The 18,190-nt window shown below is 46.2% G+C and overlaps 1 protein-coding gene across 1 annotated transcript; it reads right to left on the reverse strand.

Moving 5' to 3' along the window:
• Positions 1-534: 534 nt before the first annotated feature.
• LRRC58 (leucine rich repeat containing 58) lies at positions 535-17,697 on the reverse strand. Its single transcript, XM_050331691.1, has 4 exons — positions 17,196-17,697; positions 7,858-7,986; positions 6,265-6,542; positions 535-4,837 (listed from the first exon to the last, which is right to left on the reverse strand). The coding sequence occupies exons 1-4, from the start codon at positions 17,663-17,665 to the stop codon at positions 4,629-4,631; spliced, it is 1,086 nt and encodes a 361-aa protein (XP_050187648.1). The 5' UTR covers positions 17,666-17,697; the 3' UTR covers positions 535-4,628.
• Positions 17,698-18,190: the final 493 nt, after the last annotated feature.

An 18,190-nucleotide genomic window follows, 5' to 3' on the forward strand; every position in this document is an offset into this window, starting at 1 on the left:
TTTGGCAATAGATCACAAAACTCTTCAGGATGTAGGAGGAAACATGGGATTACTCAAGAAATGGGAACACATTACCCAGTTAACATGATCAGAGAATTAACATTCAAAAAGTCACTTACAGGTTTCAAGGGCTAGCATATTAAGAGAGAAACAATTCAAGAAGTTTAAAACTGTTGTTTCCTATTGCTGGAGAAGTCCACCATGACACCACCTTCTATTGTTTGTGTATTTATCTTGTTTATGAGTTTCTTCTACCTTTAAAAAGCAAATTTCTGCAACACTACACCAGAAGTAAAACAGGGTCTGGTTCTGTAACACACACCGGTCTTTCACAAGTGGGCTCCAGAAGCCAAGACTTTTAGCAGTCCCTTTGCAAGTCTCACCTACTCTTGCTTTTACACAGCACAGGTCAAATCTCATCTGCTCCCCAACCACGTACAGCCCCATTTTAATGAATACAGTCCCACAGGGGTTCTGCCTGCAGCAACACCAGAATTGAGATGTCGGCAAATAATGGACAGACAACAGCAGAAGTAACATTTTTAGTTTAGTGTTTGCAATTTGTTTTACAGCTTATAGTGAAATACTGTTAGAGATATTCTACATTCATATGTTTCAGGCAAAATGCAGTTTTAAAATCATAAGGCACTTTAAGACTTCCTAAAACAAATGCTCATGATAAAAATTCAACAAGAGGGCTGGATGAGAACCCTTTCTATTCTTAGTGTTCTACCCTCAGGTCAGTAAATGATCAATTCTCTAGTCAGGTAGGCAAGTGAAATAATCAATAAAAGGTTTCCAAGACAAAGTTACTGCTGTATTAGTGTGCATTCTGAAGCAGTCTATTTGAAGTGTCTTCAGTTGGGGAAGGAGGGCATGGTGTGAATAAGATGCATTGAAATAGTTCTTTGAACTGGGCAACAAAGATGCATTGCAAGGATTAAGTTTCATTACTTTCATTGGATTAAATTCCTTCCATTCATTATTGCCAACAAGAGTAAGGAACAAAAAGGAGCTGGTTCTCCCCTCCCTCCCCCCCACTCCCATTATAATTCAACACAAGATTTCAAAGACTTAAAATGACCAGGACAGAAGCTGATGAAAAACTGCATCTGGCCACTTCAGAGTATGTTTAAATATTCATTACTGACTTCCTCAGGTCTCACCTCTTATTAAAGAAAGAGAAACATAAAAGAATTGGCAACTCTCTAAGTTGCTTCCAGTCAAATTGATATTTTGCTTCTTTTTAACATGACCCCACTGTTCACATCAAGTACCTGCATTCAGAAAGGCACCAGCAGCTCCCCTTGGCAGAGGATGGCGGGGCAGAGGATGAATGCAGGCAGGACCCTGGGCCCCACGGGGAAGGAGGAATGAGCAACTTTGCTTCACACACTTGTGTCTCAGCTTAAGAACAGCTTCAAAAGCTGGACATGCTGGGCTGCTGTAGCAACAAGTGGACTGATACCAAAACACTGTCTGAAGACTTCACTTGGAGATGCATCTGTAGGAACTGCAATCTGATGAAAACTGACAGAAAGAGCTACAACGCTGGCAAAATCGCTGTGTGCTTCTCAGGGCCCCAGAGAAGGGAACAGTAGGAACTAGCCCCTACCATCCATGTATTTTCAAGTTGTGAATACCTATTATATTGCCCAGTACATTTTCGAGTCTTTTGGGACTAACAATTGCTGAAAAACTTGACTCCAGGGGGTTCAGTGTGTTAGGCAACACAGCACACACCTGCATCCTTAGTCCTCTCAAATATAACCTCTGAGGGAAAAAACCCCAAACCTAACCAACCAACTAACCAATCATTTGTTTTTCCTCCCAGTCCTTGATTGTTTTAAATTCTGACTTACTTGAATTGCACTTCAAAGTCCAGCAGCAAAAAGAAAACTTGGTAGCTATGTTCAGGAATATATATAAATTTTTAAGAGACAATATATGTTATCGAGTCTAAATATGCATAGATATATCAACTGCATAAGCTGTCAAGTTTTGACCTGGCTACTGTGAAGAAGCTGTGAAAAAAAAATTAACCTAATAAACCATAAAAAATTTGGGAAGAAAGGGGATGCCTGTTCAGTTAGGAAAGAAAATGCAGTTAATTATCAAGCTAAATTAGAACCAGCCACCATTGGTCTTAATTCATCACACACAGAGGTGCTACTGTGCAAACAGGAGCTGTGATGAAATCTAAATTTGTGAAGTGAAAAAATGCATGACTGCAAGGCAGTTGCTGCTCAAGAGAAGAAAGGGAGGTGGTACCTCATGGCCCTGAGCTCAAAAGATCTTGAGATCTCAACTTGTGTGGCTCATTTTCACCGGCAGGAGAGTCAAGCTCTAGATCACTCACTACTGTTATACCAGCAGGCAATTTAAAACTGTGGCTCTGGAATCAGCTTACTGTCCTTCAGCATTGCTGGGACGAGGTTCTTGTGGGACAGGAAAAAGCATCTGAAAGACAAGATGAACAAAACAGGCCACTCTCTGACTTGCAATTTAATGAGCAGCATGCAGTTGGTTTCTCTCAAAATCTGGGTTTTTCTTCCCATGCAAATCTCACAGAACTTGCTAAAGTGACATCCAGTTGCTTGGTACATATATCTTACTGTGTCTTAAAAATATACCTTTAAAAATTATTTGGAAAGGCATAGGCACATGCAATTAGTTCCCTACAGATCTGTGCATGTGGGGACCAAGTTGCAATGATTAACAAAGGACAGGGTAAAATTTTACAACTAGATCATTTCTTTCAAATTCCAGTTCTTTCCAAAGGAAACTGGGGAAATAAGGAATGCTGTCAAAGAAATGCAAGGCAAGAAATTCAACCTGCACATGAAGACAGACTGGAACATAAAAAGTTTCACAGACCTTGTTCTTCAGGTCACATGAAAGGAAAATATAGTCTAATTAAAAAAAAAAAATCACTAAAGCTAGTTGTAAAGAGTAGAATTATCAAAGTGCTTTAATACATAAAGTGTCAAAGATAATTAAACAGGACCATTAACACAGAGCTGCCCTAAGATGTTCAAATAGGTACATGTGTTTTCAGAATACAGGAGGGGAGCACAGGTTTTTAATTTCCCCTGTAGGGCCAAAGTGGGTTAAAAGAAGTTTTTCTTGTTCATTTCAGCTTCTTAACATAATGTTTTTTGCTCTGTTCATGCATTCAAAGGCACAGTTGGATTTGCTCTATCAGAAACTGCATCAAAAGGATTGTTTACCATGAAATATTAATAAAGGGGCAGCTCTCACTGAGCAAAACAAACAACAGCCTCATAAAGTAGATTTATAGATGCCTCTCAATTAATAATATTAATTTTATAAGGAATTTCTTGATGCATAAAAATTGTGAGCTGTTTTATGCAGCTTTCCTTTAAACATAGTTTAAGATAACTGAATGTGTTACTTGAACCATCCAACAGACTCTGCCACAACTATTAAACAAGAGCAAATGCAAACAAATAAATAAGGAAGACATTTCAAAACCACCTCGCGCAAGATGCTCAGACAACGTGCCTTTGCTTCCCTACTGGCTTTTCCTCTCATGTTCTGAATCAGGAGAAAATACACTCTCCACAGCACTTCCCTTGGTACTTCCATTAAGCTGTTGTGTATCTTAGTCAGATGACCTAAAAGACGGACAGTAACTCTACCAAGCACAGCAGAGCTAAGTGCAGCAGGGGAAACGTGGCTGTTTATAAACAAAGACTGTCAGTCAAGACCTTTCCTGCAATTCACAGATATAAAAGCAGACCTGCTCCGGGTAAGCTGAGGCTCAAAAGTGCAACACAGAGCACCACATCTGGTCCCTTGCACAGGCACACATGGACACAAGTCTTGAAGTGATACGAAGTCTCAGCAGAACAACTTCTCTGTTTTCTGAAGACATCATAAAGACAGCAACACTCCAGGTGTAATGGGAAGAGGCAAGGGGAAAAAAATAACAAGTACAGTTAGAATGAGACACTAAGAGTAGCTTAGTATAACAAGGGAGAAGAAAGGTGGTTCAGTTTTCTGATGGCTATAACACCTATAACAGTACAGAGATGCTAGACCTCTAGCAAAGGAAGAGTAACCAGGGCTTGAAATAGTCCTGAACAGAACATTTCAACTTTCATTTTCAGTGGATGGGTGTAAAATCTGTAACTGAAATCAAAGGAGACAGAAAAGAATGGAACTGCTGTACAGAACACTGGGGTCCATACATACTCACATGGCATCATTAGCCTGTTTTTGATTTACCACAGTGTTAAAGGATCTGGACAGTCTCCTTTCTATGCAGGATGACCAAAGTCCAGTGAAGTTTCGTGTATTAAAACCCTTCTGAATCCGCCAGTGAGAACAAATCCCCCTCCCCTGCCCCTCTGAGGGAGGGAGGGTGTCTCCCAGTCAGGAGACATTCCAAACAACCCCAGGCAACCTACAGGCAGTATGCTACTGAGTTAGATCTACTAAGTAGCACCGCACCAAGCAAGTCTAGGCTTGCTAAGATGTTCTGCCCCTTGCATGGACTTGAGGACAATTTCTCATGAGCCCTTCAGGCCAGTGACTCATGCTTCGCTGTTCCATTATTGCTTTTCAAATCTGTTTTCCTTCCTGTCTTCCCCTCTCGCTCCCTGTTATCCCAGAAGGACTTTCTGCATCCTGTGCGCAGCGACGCTGGCCTCGTCCTCAGAGTCAGACTCGCTCTGGGAAGTAGAGCTCTGGGAGGCAGAGCTGTAGGGAGAGGAGCACTCCGGGGAGCACAGGTAGTGCATCAGCGGGAGGCGATACTTCCCACAGAAGTCAACGAACTTGATTTGTCTGACGCAGCTGTCAAAGTAGACACCTGTAGGGGCAGAGGGAACAGGAAACACACGTGAGATCCCATGCCAAGAGACCTGTAAACTCTGCAAGGCTGTTGCGGCTGGTGCATGTGCCTCAAACTAGGATGTCATTGACATTGCGCTGGACACAGGAACACAAGGGATACTGAAGGAAGACAAGGGACCAGGATACCTCTGGAAAAGTAAAATTTCTGTAAAACTGTATTTGGTAGGTGATTCAGAATGGCACACTCTTCATGAAAAGACACAGGGCAGTTACTTCCAAATAATGTGGAAATTTCTTCTAACCATTAGGGAGAAAATTCAGGCTGGGACTTTGCAAACTTTTTAACTGCCAAATTAATTCATGCACTCTATTTTCAAACTTGTAAAACCTCTTCTACCAGCTAGTAAAAATGCATTCACAAACAGACCTTCACAGCTCTACTTTTCTTCTGCTTGAGTGAAGTCACCATGCTGAGCTTGGATGCTACTTTCCATGGCAACAGTCTTGCCGTAACACACAATTATGTTCTCTTCCTGTCAAAGCAAGTGATTTTAGACGCTGACATATTCAGAGCTTTCCAGCAGGGTTTTAAGTCCTAGCTGGTCAGGAGTAAGCTTTTTTTCCTGCAGCGCTAGAGCAACGCTGCAGTACTGTGCAAGTTCATAGGGCAATGTGAAAAAGCACAAAATCAATCCACTGTTATCCAGGCTGTGCAAAACTCTAAAAAAAAGAAACTTTTCTCTCCCTCACAACACAAGTTCCAGCCCTTCTGTCTTTGCTTATGGAGCATGCTATTGATATTGTAAGGAGATAACAGCCTGCATTATGACTGCAGGGTAGATACTAATTAATGATGTTTTTTCCTTAATCTTCTAAAGGCTAAATGCACAGATCGTTTATTCTGGATAAAGATTAAGCATTGAGCCAAATTAAACCCAAGCATTCCAGGCTTTTTTATGAAGTCCTTTCCTTCCAAGAACTACATGCTCGTAGTCCCAAGCTAGAGATAAACAAGTTGCTCCTGAAGACTGCTAAGCACTAGAGCCACTCTCCTCTTTTTTGACCCAGAAATGATGCTTGCTGTTCAGCAAGAGCGCTTGCAAAAGTTCTCATGTCCATTACTTACTCTGAATTATTTTAGGGCAGAAGGATCGGAAACTTCAGACCATAAAACCACAGAGGATTGCTGGGATGAGCTACAAAGACTCTGACAGAAGTGCTGTCTGACATTCCCATGCAAATACAGTAAACCAGCACAACAACTCTGAACACTGTTCCTCAGTGAACAAGGTTCCTTAAAGACAAGTTTGTAGGAAACCTGGAGCCAGAATGTGGACGCAACAACACATCGAACCTGACAGAGCTACTAAAGTCATGGCAAGTCAGAAGGAAAGGAAATCCATCAGCTAAAAGCAGGAAGCAGAGCTGTAAAGGTGAACTTACCCCCGCATTTAGGATTGGGACAGTTGCTGGCCAAGCTCAGATACCGGACAAGAGTCTCCGGGAGATCGCTGGGAGTGTAGGGAACATTGCGAGTTTTGACTGTGCGTCCTGCAAGTTCCTGAAGGCTCGGGGGGTTGTAGGTCAGGTCACGGACAAACCGAACCACCAGCGGGTTCCCACGCAAGCTCAGCTCCTCTAGGTGAACCAGGTTAAGGATCTCTCGAGGAAGGTAAGTCAGAAGGTTATTGTGCAGGCTAAGGGAACGCAAGGAATGCAGCCTAAGGATGGATGGAGATGGAAACCCAGTCAAGATGTGCAAGCAAAATTGTTCCACAACTGCATTATGCAAACCTGATTACTCTCCCCTCTTCCACCAATTTCTTTTTCTTTGGCTTCTCTCCCCTTTAAAACATAAATTCATGCTGTAAGAGCTGCTGTTACTCCAGCACTCGCAATGCACTAGAAAACTTGGCTCAGCTCCAGCATACCTGTTAAATAAACAGTCTTAAATATGCTGCTGTCCCTGCCAGTGTTCTCAACAATCCCCCAAAAAGGTAACTCAGAATAAAAGTGCACAAACTGAACAATTTCAGGGGACACAACACTTCCTTGTACCTAGTGCATGCATCAAGAGCAGTTCCATGCAATACTCTGAGTAAGTCACCTGCTTTCTCTTGTGCATTAAAGACGATTACTGGCAGGCAGCCAGCCCTGGAAAACCCCGTGTTTTCATTGCTTGCAGCTGCACCACCTTGTGCTGTGATACGACCAGATCCCAAAAGCTAAGCAGGGTCAGGCTGGGTTAGTGTCGGCACAGGTGACAAGCAATTTTTTTGGCTTTTGGAGGAGGCTTTTCCCTCTCAGGAAGCAAAGAGCAATACTTCAGCATGACATCCAGGGATCCAGGGATGCTCCCAAACCAGTCCAAGTTATAAGACAACTAGACATTTTCCATCAAGAATAATCCCACTACACCATCGAATTCCAACTCAGAAAACTCCATGTTGCCATTCAATTGCTTTTGAGGTTACAGCTACACCTTCCACCTTCACTTCCCAACTCAGGCTGCCCATACAGAGCTGCAGTGTCCTCTTTCCCCCATTACGAACAGATAAAGCAGGAACTTAGCCCCTAGAACTGAGCTGTAGGATTTAACAAACACTAAAACATTCTGAGATCCTAGAGTAAGGAATGCCAAGGGAACACATGGGATGGTACAAGACAAAAGCACACATAGAACGTATTGAGCATTCATCACTAAGAAAACGGTAGCATTCTTACTTCTTACAGTAGCAGTTTCTCTTTTCTGAGTTGCCCAGGTACTTCTTAGGGCCCACTATACAAATCTATTAATTCACCTTGAAGTGTAACCTAGGTGACATTTTTTTTCCATAACCCTTTGATTGAGTTTTCCATATCATATATTCATGGTCTGCCTGCAGTGCACCATGCCAAAGATTTTCTCATTCAAGGCTAGTCACATTAACAAACTAAAGGACAAATAGGTCCTCCCAGGTGCTTTTATCCACACACGCAGAAGAAAAAGTTCAAAGAGTTAATTACAGCTGGTGGCTAATGACAGTAAATACTCACTGTGCCAGCTGAGGTGGAATGCTCTGGATCTTGTTGTCACACAGAACTAGATACTTTAGAGAAGGCAGTTTTGCTAATTCAGGTGGGATTGAAGTAATGAAATTCCCTCCAAGGTATAGGAACTCTAAACTGAAAAAGAGAAGAGAAAACAGTGCATTATTTAATTAACATCATTTCAAGTTTCCTTTAACACCCAAGTCTTCACATCTCCTGCATTTCGTAAATAAAACTTACAGATGACTACATATGAGATAATTTGCTGAGAGAAAGGAAAAAAAAGGCTGAGTTGCACATAAAAATTACAACAGAGCTGCTGTTTCACAACAGATAATGTTGAGATTTACCTCCAGACTCCTGCAGTCACCATTACATTTGAAGGTAGGCACCAGACAACTGTGTATTCCTACACCAACACCATATGCAAAGGTCCTACTCCTTCCTGGTCTTCCCAGGAAGAACAGCCTGCACAGCCAGGGTCTGCAGCACCGACATAGATCCTGCTGCAGCCAGTGGGAGCTCTCAATTTCGGGAGAGTGAAGCAAGAGAGCAGTGTCTCTCCCTGCACAAGCACCAGTCGCTCTTTATGGTATCATTTGACTGCTCAGTGACTAACTGGAACCCTTCAGCATTAATCAGAGGCAGCCAGTCCCCCTTTGACACAGTTTGCAGATCAACACCACCACAGCTGCCACAGCACAGAGTGCACCCAAGTCACACAAGTACATGCACATAATTTCTCAGATCGGTTTCAGTATACTGAAGTCATGAAGCCCAAAGCTACCAAAACCATTAGCTGGACTTAACTGCACTTTGGGCCTAAATGAAAGAAAAGAATCGTTAGATGTTCTGCGATGGGAAACAGGATCAGAGAGATCCACTAGTTCCCTTCTGCCAGGTGGAGTAGCTGGTATTTGCTGTGGAAGAAGCAAATCTAGGAAGTAAAATTGGCAAGCACTTCTCTTCAACATAAGTTTCAAGTCCCTATTTCAAGAATTCAAATAGCTTTCCTTCCCTGTTCTCAGATCTTGTCTGGAAGAGGAGAAAAGGTAGGTTCAATCTGGGTACTTCTTGCTAATCACAGTCCAGACAAGGCTGTTTCTCATGCTTGAAAAAGTTGGATCCCACAGTCCTGGTTCAGTATCTCCAGTACACACTCAGGTTAGCTGCCAAACTACAATGTACATTAGCCTTCTCTGATCCACCAAGTATTCCTCACAGGTCAGGGAAAGTGAAGTCATCCAGGCTCCATCAGCCTTTCTTTATGAACAGGTTAAGCCTCCTCGGAATAGGAGACACATTCATCTCACCCCAGCAACTGAGAAATGGATACAACTGGCACAGAAACACATGAACAAAGCATCCAAGGGAGATGGTGGTCAACCCAGAGAAGGTTTGAACCCTGCAAGTCTGTGCCAGAGCATATGTGGAGCGCCACAGAAGCTCCTCCCTGAGGCTTCCCCTGGGATGGAGCAGAACAGTACAAAGTGTCTATTTGTGCAGTTCTTGCAGGAAACTTGAACCCCAAAGATCCAATAACAGCATCTGCTTGGGCTACAGAGGCCACTAATGCAGCACAAAGGTCCATCTGCCCAACAGCAGAGAAGAAAAGGACAGACCTCTGCCACACACTAGGAGATGCTCACAGAGCGTAACCTCCCCTGGATTCGCTTACCTTTGTAGAGTATGTCAAAGGCAAGGTAAATAACTGAAATTTGATGAAATGGCTATAAAGCTAAGCCTTAAACTGAATTTGATAATATGAAAGGAAGTAACTACACTTTCTTCAGCTGAGAGACACATTTGGAGGTTACTCTGAACATGCAAGAAAGTACACAAGGAAAAACTACCACCAATCCCCACTGCTCAAAAGCAGCCTCTTTTCTACCCTGACAACCTGTAGGTGGAGCAGGGGTATGAGGAAGGCTGCTGTGCAGAGACCACGTCAAGTAGAGATTATTTTTAATTAACTTTTGATCCCCTAACAAAGCCCTGAGTTTTAACCAAAATTCCTCCTTCAACCTCTATTGTTTCCCAAGGTGGATTTAAGGCTGCTTGGCTCTCATTAGGGACTTAACTCCTGACCAATCAATTCTTAGGCATATTTCAACTCCATGCCCTTGCTGGAGCCCACACCAAAATCTGTTGGACAAGGGAATTCTAGTAATGTGGATTTCAATATTTAAACAAGGTTTGGATGTGTACAAGTTTACACTTGTTACAAAAAGTGAATAATTAACTCCTCATTGGTGTTTCAGGACACCAATGCCTGTAAAGCCTCATGGCACAAAAACACTACCAGGGAAGGAGAAGAGGGGTGCAAACTATACAGTATAAATGTTTTGTTCAAGGCATAAAATGTGTAAGTTTCAAAAGCAGCTTACTGCAGAAACTCAGTGTGCAAAACCACTGCCTACAAACTACTTACTGCTTCAAATCCATTCTTTGTAAAGCCTGTGTAATGAGAATATTCTGTCATACCAGGTAGAATATAAAGCCCCAACATCAGAATACAAACTGTGTCTAACTGAAAATCCACAAATAAGACAACTCCTTCAGTGGCAACTAAGTGCTTCTTAAAAATTGTTTTATTTTTACGTATCTTCTGAATCACTTTTTTGAGGTCAGCAGATTATCAACTCACTGGGCCCAGTTTGGTGCAGCAAATTCAGAATTTCCACATCAACTTAAGATATTAATTATATGGTCATTCATTAAAAAAACAGATGGAGAAGGTTTTGAAACTATAAAGAAACTTATTGAAAACATATAAAACGTATTCTTATAGCTTCCACTGAAACACTGCTCAGTAGGCAACTGAAATCCATAACTCCAGTCCCTCAAAATACTATTTGCTAGAAAGAAGGATCTAGCCTAGTCTTGGCTAAGCAAGGTAAAGAAATTACCAACAGGCATTTCTGTATCACATTAAGTGTCAAGAATCATCTGAGCAATGCTAATCATGACACAGGAAAGGCTTTTCAAGAGACATGACCCTTTTATAAAAAGCACTGACCACATCACTGGGGCCCAAGGGTTGTTCCCAGCTCATCTACTTCTGGTCTGATTTTCACATCATACTAAGCCCGTATCTAGAGGCCAAGGTGATGCTGGCTCTCCAGCTGTCCTACTTGGGGCGGGGCAGTTTGTTGCTTGGTCAGACCAGCAGAAGCACTGCTGAGCTCTGCTCTCCTCAGATAAGGGCCTGTAGCAAGGCAATCTACAGCATTAATGTTTTTTCAGGACCACAGCAGAGATGGGACTGAGCTTAGTGAATACTTGCCTAACTAACCTTTCACACTAAGTCCTGGTTCTTCTGACAATCATTAATCTGTACAGTCACTTTGATCCATCAGCTAAGGCCTCACGCACGGCTGTGTACACAAGAGGGAGAGCTGGAATTTTTTCTGCACTTTCAAAAGTCAGTCCAGAAACTTCAAAATGCCAGAGAGCAACAAGTCTTAAACGAACACAAGCTCAGTTCCTATTTTTGAACCTAGAATAAATGATGTACTTCCAACCTGACACAAAGGCCCTGGCTGAATGAGTTTTAAGAGGGTACAAACACTAACAAAATCAAGCAACAAAAAAGGAAAAAAAACCCAACAACCATTTGACAGAGTAACTAATGAGGGTTGACACTTTCTCTCCTGCCTTTTAGCAATGTTTACAAATACACTAATAAAAGGCCAGAGTCCCTTTCAGCCTCATACCCAGCAGCCCCCTGCTCAGCACAGCCAGTAGTAATTGCTGCCAAGCAGCAGCCAGCCCACAGAGCCCATCATGTGTTGTTCCTTTCTAGCAGGGTATTTCACACCATCGGGCTGTAGTGTCGCAATGAAAACCCTTTTACATACTAGGAAAGGAGTGGAGAAATGCTCAAACAACTATGAATCAATTCAGGTAATGACAGCAAAGTTTAACCTGTCAAGAGACTCTTGCTTGAGTATGTCCTTGACGTTTTTGAGTCATCATACACCACAAATCAAACCAAAAAGCCCCAAAACATTCAGTAAACAAGAAGAGCGCACTCTGAGCACTAGAGCACATTTTTGATGCCCTGTCAACTACCACAGCACTCCCATAGTCATGTTTCAAGGGGAGAATGTCTTCTGCCATAGGAGATACTCAAATTTTCAATCCACCCTCTTTGCCCACAGATGCTTCTTTGAATAAAATCTAACAGCTGACATCAAACAGATGTATCTAAATAGGTAATCTAAAAAAAAAAACCTAAAAAAACAAACAACACACACACACAAAAAAACCAACTAACCAACAATGGTGCCTGAAATAGCTCCGGGTCTTTTTAAGATAAACTTTTAGCAAGAAATTTCCAGGGCAGTTTTGAGGCTCATGCAAGGGAGGAATTTCAAAGCAGCCAACAATACACTCCTGTTAACCCTGTTCTACGATTTGCTAATTCCTGAGAGAACTGCATAGCCTTTGCTGACACGCAAATTTAAGATCAAACGGTCGTCTAAAAACTATTTGCAAAACGTTTGAAGAGGGGAAGAAGAAGGAGGCAGCAAGCAGATTTCCTAATGCTGCATCTTTATCAAAGCTCCACTTGCCCTTTTTCCCACACTGTAACAGCCGTCCTTTAAGCGTATGCTTGTCTAACATGCTTAATACTACCCACGAATGAAAGCAAACACTCTGGTTTTCACTGCATCTAAGCCTTTACACAAAACCTGGATAAATCCAGTTAGGCCTTTGAGGTCTTTGATCTAAGCCCTGCACAACCAGGCTTTATTAGAGGAATACAAGCAAGAAGGAAAGGAACACGCACAGCTCTTCTCCAAGCTCTTTCTGCCTGCTCCTGGTGCTCTGCTGGCCATGAGAGTATTCCCTATAAGAGTGCAACTGAACCTGAAATTCACATCAGGAGGTTCAAAGTATTGACTGCGTTTCACTGAGCTCTTGAGAACTGTTCACTTTAAGGGATACTTGCAGGATGTTTCCCCAAGCATGCACACTCCATGCACCCTTCAGCCAAAAGACAACACTGCACGGTGAATTGCACAGAGCTGTCTTTTTACCACACTTGCCACACAACTTTTGTCCAGAATGGGCACAAGTAGATGTCCATGTTTCTAGCTCACCAGCTAAAATACACATTAGCCCGTAGTGCATCCCCAGCTGGATCAGCAGAGGAAGGATTTGCAGAACCAATACAGCAGTGGGATCTCTATGCAGATCACAGCTCAAGAGCTGCTGTGAATCGAGTCCGAGTGACTGATTACAGCATCTCCCACTGAAAACACAGCAAGGTCAAGAGGGAGAACTACAGGAAAGATAACACCTACCAAGCTCATATTTTATCCGGCAGGAGACAGGAAAGCAATGCAAAGAGGGCTGCTCTCACACGTCTGGTGCATTCACCACTCTATATTCACAGCAACAGCCAGTGCTCAGGTCTTGCACTGTACAGACAGGCATGGCTTCAACATGATTTAAAAAAGCGGGGCAACCACCCCTTAGCAGGGGCAACACCTACATTTCTCACACGAGGTTGTTGCCTGGCACCCTAGATGCTTGCAGTGGAATTAGGATGAAAGAGCATTGCATTTTCCTAATGGAAAACATGAAACAAAGGCTATTCATCCCTGGTGCCAGCAACCTATGATCAGCATCATCCTGCTGCCATCACCAGAGCAGTCGTGACCATACACTTATGGAAGCCATATGAAGAAAGCTTCAAGCATACAGGTGGTCATACCTCAGCAGCCTAGGAGGCAACTGATAGTCAGGACACAGCACTCACTTTCCACGCAGGATCTTGCACTGCACACAAAACATTTGTGTGGGCAAGAATGGGGCAGACGGCTGAAGCTGGAGGGAGTAAGACATGACGGCACAGGACTGGCTGTGGTTCTTATCACCAAGTTCATTAACTTGCGAAACCACCGGGAACATATGAGGGAAGAGTTTTTGCACAGAACACCTGAACCAACCCCCAGCTTGCTGTAAAATGGTGGATTTACTATCTTCCCGTGAATAGGAACGCATGGCATGTAATTCCCGTTCCAGGGCCTTTGCATGTGTAGTCACCAGCATCCAGTCATTCTCCTTTGGTTGATCAGACACATCAGCTTTGTATTCTTTCAACTTCACCACATACACAGAGTCCTTACCTGCTACATGTCTGGTCTTCACTAGAACTGATGTGCCACCCCTTCAAAAACTACAATAGGAAACTATGGGGTGCAAAGACATGAGGCTTAGTTATCAGGAATATTTTTTTAAAAAATCTCATCACAGGTCAGACATTCCCTGGAAACATTCAGAAGTATTTCTAGATCTCTGCAACTCCAGCCTGCTCAGTGACTGGAGCAAATGGGGAGCTTCCAGGGTTACAGGAGGAGAACAAGTGGCCTGAGGAATTCTGAGTACCAGCAGGAGGAACATGTCCAGTGAAAGTGCTGCCTGCATTCCTCTGTGGTCTCAGAGACCCCAAGATATAAGAAAAATTTCTTTTTATGGGAAGTTGCACATGGAAAAAGGCTCAAGGTCTTGGCTTGCCAGCAACAGCAAGATGGACATTTGCAGCTTAAGCTGTGACTTTAACAGGAGCCACAACACCACTTCCCACTTCCAAGTTCCAGAGTTCAGAAACTAACGGAGGTCTCCACGTTGCCCTGCCGTAACAACTGGCTCTGCTCTGTCCTTGCTCGGGCTCGTTTTACCCACTTTGACACCATGCGCACTCACACTGAGGGCACCTCTCTTGTTGGACGGCAGGAACGGGGTCTGGTAGTAGTTTTTCTCCAGAACATATTCAGTATGTTTTTGGCAAGGTTGTAAGGTCACTGCTTATCTGGCTCCCAATGAACAGATTCAGGATTCCCTGTAGAGGAACTTTAGATTATAAGGTACTGTTTTTCCCCAGTGCTGGCAAACAGTGCGGCTCCCTTTTGTTACCTCAGCAGTCCCAGATACAGAAGTCACTGATGGCATAGTGGTAAAGAAGCTTACAATCCTGGTGGGGCACAGATTTGCTATCTTGAACTAAAGTTCAATTATATTATGTTGACATGTTAGCAGAAGTTCAACGAGTTAGCAGTGGTGACGTGGGCAGCAGACACAATCTGGGTCTAGTCTGACTTTTCCACCTGACACATCACTTTGTAACGATAAATGGACAGTTCAATAGCCTTGTCCGAATTTGCCCTCTCAGAACTGTCATTCTGGGGGTTTCAGCACGACCAGCCCAAGAAAAGCTGCAGGACAGGACAAAGAGGAGCCCTGCCTCAGGGCAGGTCAGAGGAACAAAGCAGAGTAACCATGCAGCAGCAGTCTGCCAGGGGAAGCACAGTTCTGAGCCCGCTGGGGCACCATGTGCAGTGCTACACAGCCTGGTACCTTCCTGGGGACAGTGACATAAGGAAAAGCAGGGCTGAGGTTTGGGGGGGAAAAGAGAAAAGGGAGAGAGAAAAACCACAACCACAGACTGAGATCATGTAAACAGCAGCAGGGAGCCTTTGCCTCAGAGTTACGTGCAACAGTTGGATCCCAACCACATCCTGGATGCCACCAGACATGTTATGGAGACAATGTGCATCATCTTCCTCAGACAACTGCCCTCTTCCACTGGGCTCCTCTCCCATGAGGCTGGTGCATCATTTCCTTCTTGAAACATTTCCTTCCCTGAAGCAACTGCTCTTGGACAGAGAAAAAGCTGAGCTTCCACCTCCTTGTGACAGCCCCAACCCAGGGTGCATCCCAACTCTGCCAAGAAGGATATGGGCATTCTCTATCCCCCAAAATGCCTCGTAGCACCACTCAACCCAGAGAGTTTAGCCCAGAACTGATCCTCAACATGCATGCTATGCCACCCGGAGAAAAGCCACATACCCAACTGTATTATACTGCAGCAGGCAAAACCATTTCCCAATAGCAATGAAGCAGTTCTGGTACTTCCCACTTAGGCCCATGGGAGACATCACTCCACAAAGAACATCCTATGCTTCCACTGCATGCAGCTCTGCCGAGCCATCAGAGTGCCTCCAGCTACTTAGGGTCAAGGTTGCTGGAATCTGCATATGAGAGGCTGCCTCTGACAAGTCCCTTGGCGAAGAGCTGGAGCAAACAAAATTCAGATCCAAAGTCTTAGCACAGGGCCACACAGAGGCCAGCCTGAGGCTTGAGAATCCAGCAGAACGCACTGAGGTGCCTGTGTGTAACACTTAGGACACAGCACAGACTCTTGCCCGAGACAGCAGGCTTCAGAAGTACCGAGCCCAGGACAATGCAGGCAGCCAATACCCACTGCCATCTAAGGCCTGTGTCCACCCCATCAGCGTTCCTAACTGCTATGATTCAGCCACAGGCTTTTGTATCACCAGCCTGTGGTGGATGGATACCCCTGAGCCCGATGTACCATTGCAGCCGAGCACAGCCGAGGGCTCCACACTTTGGGTCTGTCAGACCTACAAAAGTCGATGGGTTGAGAGAAAAACCACAAAACCCCACCCATGACAGCAAGCGTCTCCCCTCCCAGATGAGACTGCAGCTGTATCAGCAGAAAGGCCCTATTGTTTGCATGAGCCACAAACACATCTTTATTCTCCCGGGCAGCCCATCATACAGCTGTGAGCTACATGAGCCCAGGGGGTCACCTCTGTGTCACCTAGAGATCTGCATCAGAGCAAAGCCACAGAGCCTTCCACATGCCAACACTCACACTGACCACACTGTCACCGGGAGAGCCTCCCCAGCACCAGGGCAGCCCAGGGACCGGGCAGGCCTGAAAGAGATGCCCAGTTTGCAAGCGCCGAAGGCCCATCATCACCTGAAGAATACAAAGAATACACAAGATCGGTCAGGTTGCAAAGGACCTCAGTGGGTCATCTAGTCCAACCACCCTGCTCAAGCAGGGTCATCCTAGAGCACATGGCACAGGATTGCATCCAGAGGGATCTTGAATATCTCTAGTGAAGGAGTGTCCACAACCTCTCTGGGCAATCTATTCCAGTGCTCGATCACCTGCAAAGTTATGATGGAACTCATGTTCAGGAGAAACTCCCCGTGCAACAGTTTCTGCCTGTTGTCTCTTGTCCCACTGCTTGAAAACACCGAGAAGAGCCTGGCTCTGTCCTCCTGGCACCTCCCTTCAGATACTTATAGACACTGCTGAGGTAAAGAACGTGCTGGCAACTCAACCTGCCGAAGGGGAAGAGCCACGCTGGCGGCAGCAGTGCTTTGAGACACCTGGGGCCGGGCAGGGCTGACCCCCGAGGGGGTTGCGTGGCACGGGGAGCGCTGCCCCGCTGCGCGGCAGGAAAATCCGGCCGGGTTTGCCGGGGCCGTCCCTGTTCCCGCGGGGGCCCGTCCCTCACCTGCGGAGCTCCTGGATGTCGGGCGGGATGCTGTGGAGGCGGTTGCCGCCGAGGCTGAGGCTGCGCAGCCCGCGGAGCCGCAGCAGCACGGGCGGCACGTCGGCGAAGCGGTTCCCGCTCAGGTTCAGGACGCGCAGGGAGCGCGCCAGCGGCGCCTGCCCCAGCCCCTTGGGCAGCGACCCGGGCCCGCCCAGCCGGTTGTTCTTGGCCAGCAGCGTGTGCAGGCACGGCAGGGACAGCAGCTCCGCGCCCATCTCCGTCAGCCCTGTCCCGCTCACGTCCAGCACCTCCAGCGCCGGGAACCACTGCGACAGCCCGGCGGGCAGCGGGCCCGACAGCCGCCGCGGCGACAGCACCAGCTGCCGCGTCTCCGCGCTGCGCCGCGCCGACAGCTCGGCCGCCAGCGCCAGCTCGGGCTCCGGCTCTGGCTCCGGCTCGGGCTCGGGCGAGCCGCGCCGCGGGGGCTCCATCTCCGGGCCGCCCCCGTCCGCCGCCGCCGCCATGCCGCCCGCACTGACCGACAGCCCCGCCGCCACCCGGGGGCTTCCGCGCCTCGCCCCGCCCCGGACCGCCCCGGAACCTGGATGGACCCGCCGGCCCCGCGCGGCCTCACGGCGTCATGCTCGATCCCGGGCGCGCAACCCGCGGAGGCGATAGCTGCCCCAGCGGGCGGAGGGGAGCGAGCGCTCCTATGCAGGTTGCGGGGCGCCCGCGGGTGAGCCCTTGGGCGGCCCCGGAACGAGCGCAGGGGTGCGGCGCGGTGGGTGTGGGAGCGGCCATGGCCGCGGGTCGGAGCTCCCAGCGGCGCTGATCGCCTCAGGGCACCGCCACAGCCCGCGCACGGCCCGGCCTGCCGCCTGAGGGAGAGCCGCTGGGTGCTCCCTGCAAAATGTGTTATACCAGGCTCGCAGGAGCCAAGACACCAGAGCTCCGAGCCCCTCTAACTGAAACATTAAATAATAGCTTTCCCCCTGCCCCTTTCGGTCACCCCTCAG

Source organism: Myiozetetes cayanensis, unplaced genomic scaffold, assembly GCF_022539395.1.
Source record: "Myiozetetes cayanensis isolate MyiCay16 unplaced genomic scaffold, myiCay2020 scf5-8, whole genome shotgun sequence".
Taxonomy (NCBI): domain Eukaryota; kingdom Metazoa; phylum Chordata; class Aves; order Passeriformes; family Tyrannidae; genus Myiozetetes; species Myiozetetes cayanensis.

What these genes read in the sequence shown, in the direction of transcription:
- LRRC58 (XM_050331691.1), bottom strand. Translation starts at nt 17,665, where the DNA reads ATGGAGCCCCCGCGGCGCGGCTCGCCCGAGCCCGAGCCGGAGCCAGAG. An exon ending in ATTCCACCTCAGCTGGCACA is followed by an intron (nt 6,543 to 7,857) that starts GTGAGTATTTAC and finishes ATCCATCCTTAG; the next exon opens with GCTGCATTCCTTGCGTTCCC. An exon ending in TCCCAATCCTAAATGCGGGG is followed by an intron (nt 4,838 to 6,264) that starts GTAAGTTCACCT and finishes CTGCCCCTACAG; the next exon opens with GTGTCTACTTTGACAGCTGC.